The sequence below is a fragment of the Balaenoptera borealis genome, assembly GCF_965194805.1.
Source record: "Balaenoptera borealis genome assembly, chromosome: 10".
Lineage (NCBI taxonomy): Eukaryota > Metazoa > Chordata > Mammalia > Artiodactyla > Balaenopteridae > Balaenoptera > Balaenoptera borealis.
The window spans coordinates 101,839,698-101,861,169 of NC_138874.1; the positions used below are offsets into that span (position 1 = coordinate 101,839,698).

General features: G+C 45.3%; 1 protein-coding gene across 47 annotated transcripts in view; it reads left to right on the plus strand.

Annotated features, from left to right (window-relative positions):
* Positions 1-21,472, plus strand: part of TCF7L2 (transcription factor 7 like 2) — a 199,822-nt gene that overhangs the window by 173,077 nt on the left and 5,273 nt on the right. For 5 of the 47 annotated variants that reach the window (XM_082407929.1, XM_082407940.1, XM_082407974.1 and 2 more), the window contains 8 exons: positions 1,340-1,442; positions 3,346-3,432; positions 8,447-8,587; positions 9,148-9,307; positions 9,707-9,814; positions 14,700-14,748; positions 15,343-15,393; positions 16,693-16,765. In XM_082407929.1, the coding sequence (XP_082264055.1) occupies positions 1,340-1,442; positions 3,346-3,432; positions 8,447-8,587; positions 9,148-9,307; positions 9,707-9,814; positions 14,700-14,748; positions 15,343-15,393; positions 16,693-16,765 (772 nt within the window). Of the gene's footprint in view, positions 1-1,339; positions 1,443-3,345; positions 3,433-8,446; positions 8,588-9,147; positions 9,308-9,706; positions 9,815-14,699; positions 14,753-15,342; positions 15,394-16,692; positions 16,770-17,380; positions 17,455-21,472 lie in introns of those variants that run through there. The other 42 variants (XM_082407962.1, XM_082407975.1, XM_082407933.1 and 39 more) reach the window with 21 other exon arrangements.

Below are 21,472 nucleotides of genomic sequence, written 5' to 3' on the forward strand. Positions count from 1 at the left end.
GGCTGCCCCTGAATGAAGCCACACATTAGCTGGCTTTCACCAGCTTCTGAGCCCCCTTTGTGCTCGTGGGGGACCGAGCCTGGTGCTTGGATGGCTGGAGGAGGCCGCCAGCCGGCCCCAGGCTCCACGAGTGAATGGCAGCTTCAACGTCTCATTTAAATAATGGTAGTACAGGGAATAGCTTTTAAATGGTTATCGTAAAGCATATGATTAACGTCTGCGGACTGTTTACTTTTCCTCTGCGAATGTTCTTTCAAGTGTGCGAATGGCTTGGTGTAGGGTCCAAGCCCAGCTAATCTGTTTGGTTTTTGTAATAGAGAGAAAACAATGTCTGCATGAAAATGTCACCCAGGGAGGCTTAATTTACAGATTAAAAGCTTCCTGAAAGAATTAAAAAAAAAAAATGAAATAGTTTTCATCCGCGAACACGCAGCTCATGCCCTTCAATACTGTTTTAATTCTGAGGAATTGTTCATTTTGCTTCCCACCTGAGCTGCGTGGATCTGCTCCTCTGGGTCCAGATTGCTCCCAGCCCTCTTGATTTCTAAGGATTGATTGCAGGATGCGTTCCTGTGGAATTAATAAGTGTGTGGTGGCACGGACCTTCAGAACTCACTCCTCAGCCCCTGTGGTCCAGCGGTACCCAGTCAGCGGCGGGTGGGTTAACTCATGCAGGTGACTTGGTCCTCTAGAAAACCAGGCTCTAGAACTGAGTGTACCAGGCCTCCAACATCTCCCGGTCTGTTCAGTTCAGATTCTGCCTTGGATAAGATGCCAAGGCATTGTGTGAGTTTCTCCTCCGCTCATCTTCAAAGTGGAGTTGGACACATTTAAACAGAATTAACTTTTTTGAAAGAAGGCAAGGGTAACCTTTCAAAAGCCATAACTCAAAAAGTATGTTAGAAACCAGAGGAGTAACTCATGCAGGTAAGTCATTAGAATTACAAGGAAGGAGGGAAGGGACAAGTTGTGAGGACAAAGGGATTTAATATTACTTGATCCCCTACTACGTGCCAACCCCTTCAGATTTTTTTTTTTTCAATTCAAATAATTATACCAATCACATAAGGCAGAGATACCCACGCTGGCATTTTCTGAGTTCGTCTGCGTTTAGCCAGTGTAAGATCCATCTAGAGTGAAATAAACTTTTCAAGCTGCGGCAGAGAGATAATGAGATGAAACTTACTGACAAGTTCTTAGGATCAGAATCATGAAAAGAACCTCATGCTAGGATTACAGAGGCAATGTCTCCCTTTATCCTTTACCTGTTCCCATCACCTGACAGTTTCTCTTTCCTTCTCTCCCTCTCTTGTACCTAAAATTCTGCTTCTTCTCTCAGGAATCCCACGGCCTCCGCACCCTCCAGATATATCTCCGTATTACCCACTATCGCCCGGCACTGTAGGACAAATCCCCCATCCGCTAGGATGGTTAGTACCACAGTAAGGAGTTCCATTTTTTAATTTCCTTTTTTGTTTCTTACATGGGCATGCTTATTATTTATTCTGTGCATGTATGTTTGTGTTTGTAGAAGACAGAGTTGGGGAGGGAGGGCAGTGGGTGGGAGGTCATGGGGAAGATGCTTGCTGAAATGCCCTGTGGAAAAAGCAGGCAAGTCAGTAGCCATTCAGGTGGATGATGTAAGAAAAAGGCTGTTGATGCTTGGCGTTCTGAACCCATGGTCCCCAAAGGCCCTAGGTTCTTCTCTGTGAACAAAGGTACCCTTAAGGTACTTTGGGAATTGCAGAAGACTCTGAGGGCTTCTCCCCTGTGAAGCTGATCGTGGCTCTTCTGCTGGTGGCAGCCCAAACTGGAGTCCTGTCATTGTCAATCCCAAGATTGACAACCACAGTGGAAATTTGTGTCTATTGAGAAGCTCCACGTTATTCAACCAGCATCTCTCTGAGAGTCTTTGCATGTTGAGTGCTTCACTTAATTTTGAGGGGAGCGGGCGGGGCAGCTGGAATCCTCACTCCAGCATATGGGGCCTTCCTGAACGTCAACCCTAGGTCCTGGCAGCGCCCAGATCATCAAACTGCCTTTTACAATTTGTCTTCCTATCGCCCGGGCTTGCTTTTATAGTACCACCCGTTAACCTTCCTTAGATAACTTTAAAAAATGTGTGTTTTAAAAATCAGAGTAGAAAGGCCTTTAATGTTGTAAGCATACTGTGTGTGTGTTTGTATGCATGCGTGTAATATGTGTTTTACGATGGTGTGCTTTTGTATATATATTTCTCCATGTTTATCGGTGATCTCTACTCTTTAAAAAACACAGGACAATTTGTTGAATCTTAACAGGAATAATTCCTGGTAAAACTCTCAAGTTTGGGTGTTGGGGAAGACATACTTTTATAGCCTTAAAGAAGATACAGTTTTGTGGTTCACCTCCTCCCCCCCCAGTTCTACCCTGATTTCTCTAGCTGAGCATATTCTACACTTTAAAAACAAACAAACAACAACAACAAAAAATCTTGTATTATGCAGTAGCTGTACTAAATACCAACCCTGGGCCGAGTTTCTGTTTATTTTTTGCTCCTTAATTTTGTTAGGGAGGGTGGACATGGATGGGAATGTGTGTCCTATTTCTTCTTCAGTGGGTGGGGCCATGCCTCCAATAGTCCTCAGTCATCACTTGCCCCATTCAGCTGATGGAGAGAGATTTGAAGGATAGATAAAAAGGAATAGCCAACTCAGACAACCCTCTGTCAGAAAAAGTTGTGTGTCTTTCATGAGGATGCTATTTTGCATGTTGCTGTATTTTTTAATTATTGTAATGAGGTGTGATTGTCTATTGGTTACCCACAATTCTTCTTGGGGACTCTCCCCCCGGTAACTCTTGTCAACACTTGTTAATTTGACAAAAGGCTACAAATTAAGCTCTGTTAATTTAATGTTTTCTCACCGAGATCTAAATACCGAAAGAGGCCCAAAGCGCAACTGAAGTCCTTTGATTCACTGTACTTTATTTTGGTATAAATTTACATTCATTATTGTTTTCCTTTGGATGTGTAGCCCTCAATTAGTTTGATGGCTCCATTAAAGCAAGCGAGACTTCGCCTTTAATTATTACAACAAAACACCTAGTTTCAGCTTGGGGAGAGGGTCTCTATTGACATAAGCAAAGGTTATAAAATTTAATTAGCCATTCCTATCAGATTTATGGCATTCAAATTGTTCTGTGTTTCTTCCCTTTGATCCTTCCTGTACAATCCCCAAGATTTTTGTTCTGAGAAAATGAGAATAAAGCTTACTGTGCAGAGAGAACTTTCCCTTTTTTCTTCTTTTCCTTTTCCCCACCTCCACCCCTGTTTGCATGCTCTCACTGTGTACCCCCTCTTTGTAGGCAAGGTCAGCCAGTGTACCCCATCACGACAGGAGGATTCCGTCACCCCTACCCCACAGCTCTGACTGTCAACGCTTCCATGTCCAGGTGAGTTCCAAGAAAGAGGGCGTTCAACCAAGGCCATGAGTCACTTCTCAGAAAGTTCTCTAGATGCTCCCAGACTATCCAGGGACTGCTGCTACGTGTAATTCTAAGGGCATAAGACCCACAGTGCGTTAGGCTTTCCTCCTAGAAAATACTGAAAAATTGCCCTGAACTTCCCAGGTAGATGATGGCAGAATTTCAAGGTTGAATTTCTGAGTCAATATATTAAAAAAAAAAACAAAAAAACTTAAGGAAGCAGGAAGAAGTAATTAGGATGTGTAGAGCTTTTTCAAGTGTTACTTGTCTGTTGCCCTAAACCAGGTAAGAAAGGAAAGGGTTCAGGTAAGTTTATTATTATACAAAGAAGAATTTGAGGAAAGGTTATCAGTCTTTTCAAAGCTCCAGACTCTTAAGCATCAATAAGAAAGGACACCCTACTCCCCCCCAACCCAAACACACCTGTCTCTGAAGTAGCAGTGTCCAGTAGAAATATAAGGTGAGCCTTATATATAAGGAATATACATAGGGAATTTTAAGTTTTCTAGTAGCCACATTTTTTAAAAGGAGGAAAAAAAAAAACCCAGACAAAATTATTTTTAATGATATATTTTATTCAACCTAATAGAGTCAAAATATTATTCATTCTGACATGTTACCACTGTAAAGCCACTATTAATGAGATTTTACCTTTTTTTTGTATTTAGTTTTTGAAATCTGATGTGTGTTTCACACGTACACCGTATTTCAGTTTGGCCTGGACACAGTTCAAGTGCTTAGTAGCCACATGTGGCTGGTGGGGACCACGTTGGCCTGTGTAGCTCTAAATTTTTGAAAGTTAAAAAATCATATGCATGTGTACATTCACATATCTTTCAGCATATAAATGTATATATAACACATACCACACATACACCTGCATACGTGTACCTAGATCTTTCTAATCCCCATGTTCTCCTTTTCCCCCTTCTAATTAATTCTGGCTAATTTTTCAGCAACTGCTAGTTTATTTACAAACTGGTTGGCAGCAGTATGTTTAAGTAGTCACTAATTGCTCCTAATGATAGTTTTATTTTCTGTTCATCTGATTTTCAGTCAAGTTAATTAAATCGGTGGAGGTTTAGACTTTCCTGATGGGCTGCAACAACGAATCCATTTTGAGGATGGCACCTAATTAAATCAGCATGCATTACATGGCAGAGATGCCATCCCCCAGCCTCTTCCCCCGATCTCTGTAGCCAGCATGAGGACCCAAGACCAGAGGAAGGGTTGGAAAGGCAGGCCAAGATGCCTCTTTTCCTACTTACAGAACAGTGATTTTGGTGGAGGAAAGAGTAAGAACCACAGTCATTAAGAAACACCAACTGTAGCATCTCTAACGTTTGTAATTATGCCATGGGTATCATGCCGCTAATAAAGATCCATGTCCCATATGTGATAAATCATCTCAATTTCTGAATCCACACCAGTATCGGTTAGGCGGGGAAATGCTCGTGGGTCCTCTTCTCCAGCGAGAAGAGGAAGGTTATCCTCATTAAATAATGTCATCACAGCCTCGCAAAGCCTGGGAACGAATAGGGAGCCTCCCAGGAGGGGAGCTGCTTCTGAGCACCTTATAATCCACAGCTCACCCTCCTCCGAACCAGCATTCATAGAACGCATTGTTTTTCGTGTTTGTTCCTTCGGTGCGTTCCAGAGGTTAAACGCGGTGCAGTAATCGTAGGATAGGGATTGAGGTTAAGCTTATTGATTGAATTATCATTAGGAGGTTAGCCAATGATTTCGAGGTGGGCAGGGGGTGGAGGAAAGAAAGGGAACGGTGGGAGGGAAGTTTAGGGGGCTCGAGGTGCAGGGGGGAGGTGGCCGATTCCCCAGGTAGGCCTTATGAAAGGTAGCTAGTTAAAAAGAGTATACAGCAAATTAAATACATTATTGTGGTAATGGGGCGACAGAAGTATGGGTCTATTATACTTATGGCAGTTATAGGGAATGTAGGCAGCTTGCCCTGTTCCAGAACACCCTTTGATATTCATTCTCTTCAGCAGCGGGGCCAGGGCTTCTCAGAATTAAGTGATGGGTCATTATACTTTAAACACCATGGAGAAGCCTAGATTGGCAATTAAACAGCTCTTGCTGACACTCACTTGTGCCACCCTGTGACCCCCTTTAGATTGAGATGTTGGAGCTCCGGGCCCTCAGCCTGCTAAATTGGCGCAAGGCTCTTCTCCTGACGAGAGCGGGCTCTGAAATCCGCCGGCTTCAAAGGGAGCGAGATCATGTATAAACCATAATGTGGGTGCACCGTGGCTCACAAAAAATAAGGCAGGAAGAGATGAAATGTTACAAGTGCAAGGGGGGAAATGAGAGAATAATGACAAACCTAATGCAGCTCAAAGCAGGCTTGTTGCACAGGAAAATGCATCCCACTGCTTGTGCCTGAAATCAAGGCCTGCAGATGATATCCAGTTAACAGAAACGTGTCAACAGTGAAGGAAAGTGAGAGTGAGGAAGGCAGAAGCCCCTGAGACAGCCAGAAACAAAAATTAGTTGTCCTTAAGAAGTTAAGGTTCATCATTATATTCTGGCTTGGAGCCATGAAAGCAGATGGGGGGATATAATGAGTGGCTTGGAATTTTTAGGGTGTTTATTGCATTGCATGAAATAGTTGTCTGCAGAAAGGAATTTCTTTTTTATTTATTTCTTTTTTAATTTTTATTTTATTTTTTTAGAAAGGAATTTCTTACGCAAAGGTATGCGTATAGCCCATACACACACACACACACACACACACACTCATAACACACACACGTCTCTTTCTCTGCTATACATTTCTCAGGTATAGGAATATGTATGTAGGTATGTGAACTTGGAAGTGTTTGGTCTTCATGGCTACACTGGAAATCTTTCCCCACCCCAGAATGTACTCAGACTGTGGTGTCTCCCTGTGGTGTTTGGTGTACACATACACACACACACACACACACACACACACACACACACACACACACACTGTTTTTATCTCCCCCCCACCCCGTACACACATTCTCATTCAGCAGGAAGGGAACATATGTATTTGAGGAATGTCAAGCCTTAAAAATTCACAGTAAAAGCTGCCGTTCCACCCACCGCTTCACCCAAGGGCTTCGAAGAACACATGTTCTTAACTTATGTTTTCTCAGAGGCCTTCGAGCTCTGGGAAGGAACAGGGTGTAACCTGGGAACCCAAGTGCCTCCCAAGGCTTTACTTTTCATTTTTTGGGGGGCGTGGGATTGGAAGTTCTTTTTTTTTCTTTCTCTTATTTTCTCGCTCTCTCTCAGGGTTTTTCTTTTCTTTTTCTTGACACCCTAAAAGAACTCGCATGGTTCTTATGAAAAAATGCCATCGTTACCAAACTTTGATACTGACTTAAACTGGGAAAGGCAGCCGTGGGAGAGGGGCCACATCAGGGTAGAAATTCTGAGTCAAATGTCCACTCTGCTTCTGGGCCCCCTTCAAAAATCTGCATTATTCATTGGCATTTTCTCTGTTGATCGATACAGAGTTAGTGAGGACTTTAATTTTTCATAATTTTTCAAATGGACATTTGCTACATTCTTTTGGTAAAATGGAAGCTACTTTCATTTCCAGTCCATATATGAAAAGAACCTTGTAGATAAGTACAGGATCCTCGTGAAATAACTGTCATAGCAAAGTCTCATTAGCACCTCAGTGCCCAGCAAAATTAGCTTCCTAAAGAACAGGTGCCCATTCCCTGGGGGGTACATGGGGTTGCTGTAGTTTGGATTTATTCTGAAAGCAACAGTTGCTTGATCTGGGATCCCCTTCACCTGAACTTGCGTGAACTTGCGTGATCTTGCCAGGGCGGAACCTGGGGGCTGCTGTTTTGTTTTCTTTGGGGAAATCTCCCCTTGTAGTCCCTCACCCCACTTTTCTCTACAGTAGTATTCATTCCTTTAAGAGGGTGGTTCTTCTAACACAGAACAAATCATGGTGACTGCAAGCATATCAGAAAATGCGAGAGCTGTTTGTCGGATCCTGTTGTCAGTTTGCAGATGGACCGAGAGCATTTTAAAATTAGCTCTGTATGTCCTGGCTAGTTTGCATGGTTGAGAAATGCCAATTCACGGCCTAAACTGTGTTTTAAAAAACTTTCCTAAGAATAAACAGTATTAGAGAAAAAGACACAAACTTTACTTCTCTTTTCTTTGTTAACAATTCTCATCATCATTTATAAGGCCTTTCAATGCATAGGCAGTGTTTTAAGTAAAAGTAATTTAGGAACCCTAGAATTTTAGAGTGGGAAAGGACATACAAATCAGAATTCAAAGCTTTATTTGTGGGGGTGTGTGTTTAAAATACTGCTTTGGGGTCATCTTTGATACAAACTTATTTAAAACGTTCCATGACCTATGTTGAGAACCAGATAGGAACTATTTGGATTTCCCCCATCTTTCTGCCTCACTCTCTCCCATTCCTGTCAAAACGATGGGGGCACAGCAGCAAAAGAGAAATAAAAATATTACTGCGCTCCCATCAACAGAATGAGGCCTAATGAGGCATATGTAGCATTGTCAAAAAATGTGTGTATACTTCAACTGCATTAATATTTTATTTAGCTGTCTATATGCAACAAAAGATTTCACCTTTTATTCTAGTGCTGATTAGGACTTAGGAAATAGTCTTCTTAGATGTCACTAATAATGTCCCCCCAAACCTGTGCTCTCCAGCAGGTAGTCCAAGCCTACTTTTCCACCCAAGTATATGGGCTGAACTTGTCTTTTGCTAGAGATGTTAAAAATCATAATGTCTCATGTCAGTAGCAATAATGAAGGGGGAGATTGGCTTTAATGACATTATAAGAATCATTATGTTTAATTTATCGCTAATTAATGATGACAGGTTTCATATGCCTTGGGTTGCTTTCATGTGAATGTGACGTGCTGTTTCTTTTTCTTTTTTTTAAATTGTGTGTACACATCCCTCCCCATTCATTCATTTTGATTCTGACGATTTACACAGCTTTCTGTCTTCTAGGTTCCCTCCCCATATGGTCCCACCACATCATACTCTACACACGACCGGCATTCCCCACCCGGCCATAGTCACGCCAACAGTCAAACAGGAATCTTCCCAGAGTGACGTCGGCTCACTCCACAGCGCGTAAGTGTCCTCCTTCTGATCAGTTTCTCTTTTGCCGCGTGTTTAGCCGGTGGCTCCTGGGTGGTGGCGCTCTGTCCAAGGTTGGCTGCGCTGGTGTGACTCCAGGAAACACCCAGCTTTACAAAGAGGGAGACACGCACCATGCGGGGCTTCACGGCTGGCACCCACTGCGGGGGAGGACACAACTCTTTCTTTGTGTCCTCGGATCGACTGGGATTTGCAGCCGTTCCCCCGTCCCTGACCCCTCTCTGTCCTGCGAGCAAGAGAGACACCAGCTGAGACAGAAACGGCCACAGTGTGCTTTCCCCTCCAGCTTGGGACAACTGTATATTTGTGAGCCTTGAGGAAGTGATAACAGAATCTCTCTCACCCCTCCACGCGCCTCCCCAACCTATTTTTGTGCCATTTTCCAGGATGGAGAAGACCCAAAGTGGGAGTGCGCTTCTCCTTCCAAACTGCTAGGGTATCGAGGAGGCGAGGAGGTGGGCTTTCTGCTGCGGAGGAAGTTGAGCCTTGCGATTGTTTATCGGGTGGTGTCTGTCTCTTTTGTCTCCATCCAGAAAGCATCAGGACTCCAAAAAGGAAGAAGAAAAGAAGAAGCCCCACATAAAGAAACCTCTTAACGCATTCATGTTGTATATGAAGGAAATGAGAGCGAAGGTTGTAGCCGAGTGCACATTGAAAGAAAGTGCAGCCATCAATCAGATCCTGGGCCGAAGGGTAGGTGGCTCTCCCGCTGGGAGAAGAGGGCCAGAACAGGATGCAGTGGGGGGGTGGCACATGTCCCTGTCCCACTGCTTTGGAGAGTCCTTTCCCTTGAGCCACACTCTGACTCCTTCCATGGCCAGCGTGGAGTTGGGACCAGTAACCCCGCACTCGAGTGAGGGTCAGAACGGCCACAGCCTGGTCTTCCCCACCTGCAGAGAGAGCAAGAATAGAACAGCATAGGCAGAAAATCAGGTTCTGGCTGAGCCCTCCTGTTAGTGCCGGGCCCCTGCAGACCGTCGGCACCTGCAGATGATACCATGTCTGATGGAAGCGCTATCCATCCCCCAGCCACAGTGTGTGGTTTGTGACGATTCTGCATGTCTCTCTCTCCCCCCACTGTGTCCCCTCCAGTGGCACGCACTGTCCAGAGAAGAGCAAGCGAAATACTACGAGCTGGCCCGGAAGGAGCGACAGCTTCACATGCAGCTGTACCCCGGCTGGTCCGCACGGGATAACTATGTAGGTGGTTCCTTTTTCTCAGGACTAAGAGTCTGTAGAGATGTGTTGGTTGTCCATCTGGACAAAGGGAACACAACCTGCCAGCTCAAGTCAGGCCTCAGTACCATTCAGTCTGCCCAGTCCTGGGGCCGTTAGCATCTTACCCGAGCACCAGATTGGAGGATTTTGTCTGGCTTCCTGTAGGGCTCCCATCAGCATGGGATAGTTCTTCAGGGAAGAGGGGTGAGGCTGGTGTTCTAATGCTCCAGCTCAGGGCACCCGTGGGGTCAGTTTAGGGCTGTTCACACCTTCTTGCCCATGTCTTTGAAGAGACGTGGCTCCAGGTATACACCCAGTGCGGCTCGTGTGCTTGTCAGCCGTGAGGGTGGCCTTGCAGAGAAGACCAGTGCGTAGGGGTGGAGGGAGAGCGTTTACTTCCTCACAGCTGTTTTAGCAGGGCCTTCACCCTTAAGAGGGAAAAATGAAGCAGTTGCCTTAGGCTGTGGTACAGTAGAAGTTGGAAGCCTAGTTCATCCTGAGAGGGGCATGATGGAAATATCCCTGAAAGTAGCCAGTAGAAGTCATCCTTTGGCAGGACGGATGAAGTGACTCAGGGCCAACAGGGTAGGGAGAAAGTGTGTGTGTTGTGCCGTGTGTGTGTTCCTGGGCTCTTTGTTGGCTGCAGGATTTGCCTCATTTCCTCCCGTGGGTTTTAGAAAACACTGTAGGGTTGTTGTCTTTACTAATCACGGTGATAGTGACACTCAGCATTCTTCTCCTCGCGTAAACTGGCTCTCGTCCATCACCTCTCGCCGTTCTTTCTTATTTTGTATTTTGCCCAGGAGCTCAAGTTCTGGGCCCGCTCTCCTCGCTAAATGGATGAAATGTCTCTTATTTTGCCTCATACTTTATTACATGGCATTTGGTTTCATGAAGTGATTTTTACCATCCACTCTTCGGGGAAAAACAAAACCTGTCTTAATGCCAGTAGCAGCCTTCTCCTCCCAGTTCTTTCTTGTCAGTGGCACAGAGCCGTGGAAGATTCTTCTACCCATCAGTGCTCCCTGACCTAGCTCTCCCCTGGCCGTCATCCGTGGTGAGGAAACTCTCTGTGTATGTGGCTTGAGATCCGTTCAGTGATTGCTGATTGTGAACTTAACTGTGCACACAGATTGTGGAGCTTCAGAGTTAAATCAGAACTCTCTCAGAACTTACCAGCCACCAGGAAGTCACAGACATCTGCGTGGATATGTGGGTCCTGAGTGAGGGCTGTTTTCTGCTTGCTCTGAGTACCTGTTTCATCACTCTTTAGTCTCATACCTATAAACACAACGCTCGCTTCTCTGCTCTTTGCCATGTGGATGGGGGAGGACCAAGACGCCCATGTCTCCCTCAGTGTTGCCACCCATATCTCCGTAGGTCCCATGCCTTTAGCTGGTAGCACTAGACTGTATTCCTCCTGGGAGTTGAAACAGGAATTAGTGCTTGTACTTCTCAGTGGCATGTTTGCTCTGCTCAGAGCCCTTGTCACTCACAGATGGTCAGGCACAGGGTCTTAACTGCTTGGGACCTTTCCATTTGTCCTCAGCATGTGTGCAGTGGGGAAGCCTTTCTTCTGGAGCTGAAAGGAAGAGGATAAGAAAGTTAATGCTCTCCCACAGGCTTGCTGCTTGCCCTCGCCTGACCTCGAGGTGGAGATTGCCAGCAGCAGGCAGGCTCTGCAACCTCCACATATACAGCCATCTCATTTCAGGACAGCTTGCTCTCCTGGTTTCGGGTCACAAGTTCTTAGAGTTCATCTCCAGCTTCTCCCTGCTACAGACCCAATTCTTTGAGTAATCTAGAATGGTACCACAGAGAGGAGTTCAGCTACACTATAGGTATCCTATCCCCGGTAGACATTTTGGGTCATAGTAGGGCCTTCATGTACAGCTGTGCAGGGCGTGCACTGCACAATTTTAGAGTGTGCCATTTACACTACGGTCGATGTGCATGGTGCCCCCTGGAGTTGTGCTGGGTGAAATCTCCACAAAGGTACAAAGCTGACTTTGTGAGAGCTTCGAAAGAATGCTGCCATGGACTTTCCTGGAGTCAGACAAGGTATTGCCCAAGGTTTTTTGTGAAGTGCTTTCTAGGTTTCAGAAGATTCACGAGACGCTTGCAATGACTTTAGCTCAGTTTTACATTTGGATAAGGTTTGGTATAATAGGGGAACCCCTGAAAAGACTTGAGAGAAAGTTTAGAGGTAGATCTGGATTTGGGGCTGTAGGAGCTTTACCTCTTGTAAGGGGTACTGTCAGATTCCTTTATCAGTGGCTCATTACACATGAGTTTGAACACACACAGCCCTCCTTTCCTCCCTCCCTCCCTCCCTCTCCTTCCTTTCTTCCCCCTCCTTCCCTCCCATCTCCTCTCCCCCAGGAAATGGTCTGTGGAACAAGAATTAGAGTTAAACTGTTTATAGATTTGATTGTGGTGGGAACTTGTTAGTATTTTTTTTTAAACTGACTTGAAATAGAAGCTTCTATAAATTACTTTGGGTACTGTAAAGTTTAGAATGTTCTTGTAGAAAAACTTTTCTGAGCTAATCACCTTTTCCCTCTTTCACGTTCCTGCTTTTCCAGCCCAGTGGTGACAGAAGCCTTTATACACTATTTTAGCAAAATAGAGTTGAGTAAAACAGTCACATTTGGGTTGTTGGACTTGGTACATTCTGGAACACAAGAAGAAACATTTTGGTCCCATAGTGATATCTAACCCGTGGCCTTGTAATAGAAGTTATTTCCTTTCTAGCTCTTCTCCGTTAGGTTAACAAGATAAATCCCAGGCCATTTGCATATCTTGAGTCCCCCCACCCCCACCCCCTGCCCCCACCATATTCGAGGCCTTTCCTTTCCTTTGTTATATTTAAAGAGATAATGGGATGGCCGCTTCCCTTGAAATACATCTCCCTCTTCACTACGTAGTGTTCATTTCTTCATGTCCTCTTCCGATTAAAACACAACCCCTGTCCTCTAGAAGCCTTTAGTCTAAATGATCATTTCCTCAGTCATGAACATCTTAGTTATGTATCCTAAACAGACAGCTTCCCGGGGTAGCGGATATTTTCACCTGCCTTTCAGAACATATTGCAGGAGATTGGAAATGGGTGAGCCCTGTATTACAGATGACTGGGAAAGCCCTTGGCTACGTGGCTGCTGACACCACCTGGAGTTGAACTGTGTCTGTGCCCCACTGAGATTTTCTTTCAGGTTCCTAAATAAACTGAAACTAGACCCTCCTGCCTGTTCCAAGATGGCCAGGTGGCACTTTGCTCCTGTCACAGGAGAGACACAGACATGAATGAAGATGGGCCGCTGGGGTTCATGAGAAAGCACACGAACTCCTTCTCTTTTTTTTAACTGGATGCCAAGGAACATGAAATGTTTCTGATGGAAACACTGCACTAAAGGCCCAGAGAGATTTCCCAAGAGGCATAGGCCCCCAGATCTGAGAGGCTTTCTCTAGAGCTGTTGGTTCTCAGCCCTCAGCTGGATCTAAAACTCAGTGGCGTCTCTGCCTTGGGGTTCTCCTTACAGGGCCTTATGGATTCTCAAGTTTCCTACCAGTGGCTGTTCTTGTCTCTTCTTGAGTTGACGTCAACATACCCTGAGAACTTTTAGGCAAAGGTTAATATTTAGATATTCTGAAGCAAATAGACATGTCAGACCACCAGTTCCTTTTGTTTGTGACACTTCATACATACCAGGCAGCTAATTCATATGGATGGGACTGGAGCTAACAGTGTGAGGGAGAACTAGTTTCAGATCTGGAAGGGGGTGGTTACCTCTACAGAGTTCTTCCCTACTCCCATTCCAAATCCACAGATGGGAACAGACCGTCAAGATATCAGGGAGGGTCAGATTGGAGAATGTGAATCACTCCATGCAGTGTATCACCCGTAATCCATTAAGAGCCTTTCTCAGAGGGCAAGGCAGTAAATAGGTAGGCAGTGTAGCCTAGCGGATAAGGGCTATGGAACCAAGATCGCCTGGGTTCCCATCATGGCCCCATCATCTGATAGCTCTGTCATCTCAGGAAAGTGCATGCACTCCTCTGTGCCTCCGTGTCCTTATCTGTAAAATTGGAATGATGATCACACCTGGTGTATAGGATTGTGTGAGGATAAATGAGCCACTAGGAATAGCACACTTAGAATCATGTCTGGCACACAGTATGTGATCAATAAATGGTAGCTGTTATTACTAAGAGTATTATAGTCGTGACGTTAAGTGGAAAACGGCGAGAGCCCAATGTTCCCCTTTATGGATGTCCACTCGGCAGTTTGAAAAGGAGCTCAGATGGTTTCTGGCTCTGTTTCACCTTTTTTCTCCCCTTCCGTCTTTAAAACCAAGGCCCACGCTACAGCGCCAAGAAAATCCCCTACTAAGGCTTTTATATTTTGATTCCGAATGAGGACCATTTGGCCTTAATAAGAGATTTGTGTGGCAAGGAGGCTCTCACGGCCATCTCAACATCGTTCATTTGTCCCTTGGCTCTTGGGCCACTTCCAACCCTGTCTCTCCACACCTCCCTGAATCTCTGCCATCCAGTTCTCCTCTTCCCTCTTATGGATGCTTGGGGTCAGGTCTGAGGATGGACGTAGATGTATGGGAAAAAAGGTCTTTCCTCTCCGCCCTGCTGATCCCTTCCCTTCTGCTGGGCGCGTGTTCCTTCAGCTGCAGCACAATTGAAGGGCGCTTGGATTAAAGGGGGGTGGGGGGTGGGAAAACACTCAGGAGCCGGTGTGGATGGAGACAGCAGCCAGTGCCCCTCCTCCTGCCTCCTTTCCAGGTGAGCCCAGACGCCCTCCTCCCACATCTGCTTCCCGAAATAATTCCCTGTGTTTCATCTGTTCATCATCTAGGGGAAGAAGAAGAAGAGGAAAAGGGACAAGCAGCCCGGGGAGACCAATGGTAAGTTTGAATAAGCAGGATGGAGAAAGGGAGCGGTACTCTGAAGACCACTCTTTTATGTCAGGCTTCTATCTGGGGGAGGCAGGAGAAATTCAAGGCCAGGACATTGTGGGGGGGGGGACCCATCTTAGCCAGCCTTTTTGTTTATGCATTTTAATTAATTGCTTCATGACTGCCCTTTTAAAGCTAGTAACATTCATTGTTGCATGAAAAGCACATTGTTAAGTCTAGTGGAATGTGTTTTAAAATAACTGCAGAGCCTGTAAGTGGAGAGCGGTAGGCATGCCTAGGCGGGGATTTATACAGTCTGCTTATTTTGTATGTGTCTGAGTAGGGATAAGGGGGGGGGGGCTAGGGGAGCAGAAGGGGTGTGTGCGAGTGTTTGATATTAACTGGGCCGTTCCTGAATGTTCTGATGCATGCCTTTACAGTGGTCAATTGCACCCAATTTAAATTAAGGAGGTTTGTCATTCTCTAGAAGAAATTAGAAATACTGCATAGGCAATCTCAGAGGTCCCTTCGAGAAGGCCAGGCTTTTACAAACAACGACAAAAACATTTTGAAGGCTTTGTATAATTTGTTCTTTTTTTTCAGAACACAGCGAATGTTTCCTAAATCCTTGCCTTTCACTTCCTCCGATTACAGGTGCTAATGTCATTTTGAGTCATTAAAATAGTTGATGAACTGTTTTTTTAATTTTTCTTGCCATTATAGTTTTATTAACATGAAACACGTATGACCTTTGAACATTCTTTAAAATGACCATCTACACGGTTTCGTATGTTTCGGTAGATTTTTTTTTCAGTTGCTTTTGTTGTTTTTTTTAATTTAATTTAACTTCTGCTTTGTTTATTTATTTTTCCCGTTACAGTTGTTTAAGCCATGATGACAGTGATTTAGAGTTGAACTAACTGTGCAAATTGAATATGCAGTATTTCTTTAAAAGAGACTGGTAAAAAAAAAAACAGAAACCAACAACAACAACAAAATGGAAGGAATTCAGTAATAAACCTCCTTAATCTAATGGCATTTTTTTCATCGCTCCCACTAAGTTTTCTCACGCAAGCATGCATCCGCAGTATGATTATTTTTTCCTTTGCTTTTTTTTATTTTAGTTTTTTTTCCTTCCTTTTGCTTTTCTGCTCATAACTTGCAAATCCACTAGCATTTCACTGACTGTACCTGCTTAAATGCTGCTGTGAGCTTCTAACTAACTCTTAACAGCTCATTCACACAACCTGTTGACCTTTATCTGTTCCTCTCTTAATATTAATGAAAATAGATTTACAAAAAGAAAAGATGAACATTCCAAAAGCTGCAATATCCCAGTACCACAACCCCTTTCTTTCTTTATTTCTTTCTGTTTTGTTTCGTTTTGTTCTGTTTTTATTTGTAGTTTTTTTTTCTTTTTTTAAACTGTTGTACTCTGAGAAGAAAAAAGCATGTGACAAACTTAATTCCCTCCTTTGCTTTATTTTCTTCTTTAAGAAAAACAAATTGAGAGAGAGAGAGAAAAAAAAAAGCAGAACCAAAAGAGGAAAAACATTATTTAAAACTTAGTTCTTCAGTATCTAACTTCCCTTTATCAGTTCAAACCGAATCGGAGAGACAGTCCTTAAAGAAGGGATACTGCAGCTTTATTTGCAACAGCTAATTTCACAAGTTGAATAAGAATGTGATTTTTTTACCTTTTTTTTTTAAAATTAAAGAAAGTTAAAAACGAAAGTCAATATTATGTAATTGGTAACCAGGTCATTGATTTATTCCCTTTTTTTATTTTTATTTTTTTCTTATTTGTATCTTTCTCTTCCCCCCTCCTCTCCTTCCCTCTCTCTCCCTCCCTCCCTCTCTCTTTCTCTCTCTCTCTCTTTCTCTTCTCTCCTCTCCCTCTCCCTCTCTCCCACGTCCTCCTCTTCCGCTCGCTTCTCTCTTGAACTCATTCAGACCTGAGCGCTCCTAAGAAATGCCGAGCGCGCTTTGGCCTTGATCAACAGAATAACTGGTGCGGCCCTTGCAGGTGTGTATAGATTTCCCAGATTCGCTGTGCTGGTTTGCAGCTGGTCTATTTGGTCCTTTCCCCCCTTCTCTGGCCTGTTGCTTTGTAGCTCTGTGTGTGGATCTTAGGAGACAGGAGGGTGCGGGACACTGCTCTGTGAGGGACGTGCTTGTCCTCGCTGCTGCTAGCCAAAATGCCACTGTAAAACAGCATCATTCGTGCCTCCTCGGGTCAGCGACAGCAAACCCCAGCGCGCCCCCTCCCAGGGAATGTTGCCTGCCAGCCCCTTCCTCCTGACAGCCCAGGATGGGGGCTCAGTGACATCCATCGTAAGCCTGGCCTAGGTAGAAGCAAATAACGTCACCTTTTCCCCTCCTCTTCTCTCTCTGTTTTTATTTTTTCCTTGTTGTTTTTTGGTTTCTGGTTGTTGTTTTTGTTTTGTGTTTTATCGTTTTATTTTATTTTTTTTTCTTTTGACGCACAGAAGTCCTTTCCTTTCATGTCCTTGGTGAGGGAAGACAGTCAAATAGAACCGAGGTGATAGCGAAGACAAGTCAGCTGTAGCTGAGATTTCACATCCAACTGAGCACGACCCACCATTGTGTTGTATTTTTTGTGTTTACCTTATGCTAACAGATGCAAATACTCCAAAGAAGTGTCGGGCACTGTTCGGGCTTGACCGACAGACTTTATGGTGCAAACCATGCAGGTATATTCCCTACTGCGAGGCCTTTGGGAAAAATCAAAGCATTCTGTCCTTCTGGTACCTTAGTGTGTCAATATATTTTGACCTTGTTCCCATCTACTTCCCCGCTGGCATCAATGACTAATGATCCTCATTCTTCAAAATTTCCTTGCTAATTTTATGCCGTGTCCTCTCCCTACTTTTCTCTTTCTCTCTTTCCCCTGCTCTTACAAGTAACATATCCCTGGTGGTAGGACCTAGACCACAGCCCTCACAGACCAGGACGGGCACTTATCCTTTTGCTTTGAAAGCCAGCGTTCTGGAACTGGCCCGGCCCTGTCAGTGCTTCCATGGCATGTTTGTTGGACAGAGAGAGAACCACCATGTCCCGAGGTTTCAATGAGCTCAAATTGGCAGCAATAGCATTCCCATGCACTTGGAGTCCAGACACTTGGAGAAGGGCTCTGGGGCAGGCTTTTTTTGGTTTTGTTTTGTTTTTTTGTTTGTTTTCTGTTTCAAAACCACGTCTCTGGACGGAGGAGCTTGGTTAGCTGACATTGTTTTACAGTGCTGAAAAGAAGCGTGGCATTGAACGGCATGCACCAGCTACAGGGCTGCAAGCAGTGAGTCGTGCAGTCACGTACTGCAGTGCTGCTAGCCTGCAGAATGAAAAATATATATCTATGCATATATTTAGAGAGACAGAGAGAGTGCTGGTTCCAAAGTGAATCAGAAGAGTCCAAATTAAACGCCTGTGTTCCACCTGCAGGTTCCATCCAACCTGTAATTTCAGAGAAGGTGTAGGTACTTCCTTCTTGGTGGAGGGATACCAACTAGTTCCTGTCTCATTTCCTTTCCTTTAATGACCACCTTTGGTTAAATTTGTTGTTTCTTTGTTCTGATACAAGCAGTCTTTGAATTTGGAATATTATGATGGTAGGTATCTCAACACCCAAACACGCTCCCCTGTCTGTAGTGCCTCCCTTGTCACGTGTCCCTCTCCTCCACGCCCTGCCATGTGTTCCGTGTTTAGACGTTAGCTCAGATGTCCATTCCATTACGTGCATGCCCACCAGTCTCCTGTGTCTCTTCCCCCTCCCCTGACGCCTAACGAGAGATGGGCGAAGTGCCTCGCGTTGACCAAGCGTTGAGGGGAGAGAGGGCCCAAGAGTCTGTCTTGAGAGAGGCTGCCCTCCACAGGCGACCCTCATGCCCATTGAGTGAGGACCGGGGGCCTTGGGTGCACGTCCAGCAGGAGAGGGACCCCCCCACCCATTCTGTGAGTTGACAGTGTCCACGGAGGTGACAGATGGCCTTGCCACACAGTCCGGGGGTCTTGTCTGTACAACAGAAAAGAGTTTCACGATGCAGTTGGTGGAGGGCGTTAGGCGTTTCATTAGGGCTGGCCTGGAAGATGGGAACTCTGCCGACCCTATCAGGCGGTGAATTTGTGTCAGATTTTTATTTGCGCTGAGTGGGAAGATAATTAGCTACGGAATCCTGCTCTGAGATGCCTGCCGTGGTGAAGGGTTAGCTGATCGCAGGGCCCACTCCTAAGGGAGGGTTTCTCACGCTCTGTAGAAACGCACGGCCGACACCATTGTGCGCCCCTCGCAATGTGGTTTGTTGCCTGGTTTGTGTATTTTATTTGTGGGAGGTGAGTGGTGGCTTATGAATCCCTTTTTCTGCTTTGGAAGCAGGTAACTGCAAGTTAGACTTGGCACTTTGGGGGATGAAAGTTAATCATGACCAACATTGACCAGACAGACGGTCCTTTCTCACACCCAGCTGCACCTTGCTTAAAGCGGAGTGTGGAGTCTTCCTCAGAGACGAGCATTTTCATGACATTTTTACAGAACAAAAACAAACCACCCCAAGCCTTCGGAGCTGCTTCATCAACACGGTTCTCTACAGTGCAGCTTGGGGGCGGGGTGGGGGGGCCAGCTGTCAGTGTGGCAGCGCAGGTGCTCAGAGGTCCTTCCTCTCTCCTCAGCACCATCCTTCCTCTTTCCCGCCTCAGCACCCTTAGACCTTCCGTGGTGGCCATTCTTCCTCTGTCGGGGATGTCGTTTCATACTCTAAAAGCTTTAGCAGATGCGCTTCTGCTCCTTTAAGTGTGTAATTCCAAAATAGGGTCAGGAAGAACTCTTACTTTCCTTTCAGAGTGAATCCATAGGAAGCTAAAAATGGATTTTTAAGGGGCCACCCCTTGCTGGGAGATGGAGCGTAGGTGGGGGAGGGTAAGAGGATGGGTTTTGTCCCCTTTTCCCTCAATGTTTCTTCTTGACTTTGCCAGGATCTAGCTTGATGCTAAATCAGTAAGACAAAATGTGCTTTAAAAAAAAAAAAAGAAGTTGCAAAACGAGGCATTTTCTGGCCTGTCGGAAATGTACGTGTTCCACTGCCGTCTGCCCCGCCACCTCTTAGAAGGAGCGGTCGCCCTGTCAACATAGTCTTCGTGTCCCGTGTTCAAATGCCCCCACTCATCCCCACGACACGGAAACTTCCTATCATGAGGAGGGCAGGAGGGGGGAGGGGAGCACCAGAAACGCTCCTAGCCAATCAGGGCTCCTCGCTCCCTGCACAGGGTTTCTAATTTTATTTGACATTTGAGGACATTTTAACAAGATTCTGTTTTGAGCCCACCAAGTTGCTTTTCCCGTCTTTTTCACTCTGCCCTAATATAGCATGGAACGCTGCTGGATGTCATTCCCTTGTTTCCTGTTATTTTTTCCCCTCTTTCTCTCTTTGTCCCTGTCCTCTCTCTCATTTGTCCCTGTTGCTTTCTCAGTTTTGCTTATGCCCCCCTCCCCACCCCCTTTCTTCTCCCATTTTTAAAATGCATGGACATAGTTTTTTGAGCATGTTTTGATCTGCAGGCTAAGGTGGTTTAAAACTCTGAGAGGCTTAATTATTTGTCTTGAGTTTCTGGGATGGGAGCAGAACCCACAGTCTATTTCAGTCTATCCCAGAGGAGAAAAAGGAACCTTGTGTCAAATTGAAGGTGAAGGGGGGCGCTGCCCTTGCTTTCCTAGAGTTCCTTTCGACCCAGAGCAGGGATGGATAGACCCTGAGGCCACCAGTCCAATGGGTCTTGGCCTCTGGGAGTCAGGAAGGGCTGAGCATGTGCCCTTTCACCCCCCCTCCTCTCCTCCCTCCTGCCATCTTGCGGAGTCCACACCCCACGCACTGAAGGGCATCATCAGACAGCTCTGGGGCACAGACCCAAGGAGGAACTCATTACACCCACTTCTTCCTTTCAAAGGCCAGTGACATCTGACAGTGGTTGCCTTCAACCAGGCAGCATCTTAGTTGCTTTCCCATGACCGGAAGCCAGCCGGTGCTTACAGACAGAGTGTTATCAGCTGTAGTTCTGACTGTATTCTCCTTAGATCAGCACATTCCCTGTATCTGCATTACTTTTATAGCATGTGTGGGGTTGATCGCCAGGATCACTCTTCCTACCAAATATTATCCCATCAGACTGGGATGAATAATAGGAGAAGCTTTGAGGTCACACGCTCAATGTCTTGAATTGATGTCCCCAACTTTAGATGATAAGCAAGAGAGGCTCTGAAATTCTCATTCCTATTTCTTACATAAACGGGAAATGGAGAGGGGAGATTCTCGTTTTGGTGCAGGGCAAAATTAGTCTTTCTGGTTTAAACACTAATCCTGACGACCCCCATTCAAGAAGGTCCATGCTGTGATTCCCTGGCACTTCTTCTTCGTCGTCACTTCTTTGTGACAGGCTGTACCCTGCATTCACTGGCCCCAGCATGTGGACCCGGGCAGGACGCCCCTCCATCCCATCCTCACTGTCTCTCCTTCTAGCCTTCTCACTATGGGGTGGGGGAGGGGAAGACCCCAAATCTTAAAAAAAAAAAAAAAATCAAGTTTGAATCATAATTTAATCCACAACCTGCAGGCCATACAACCAGTTATTCTTGTTCCTTTGGATCATTTTCTGTTTTTCTTATTCTTCCCCCTCCCCCACCTTTGTTTATCCTCTTCTACCTGTTTTTTGGTGGTTTTTTGGTTTT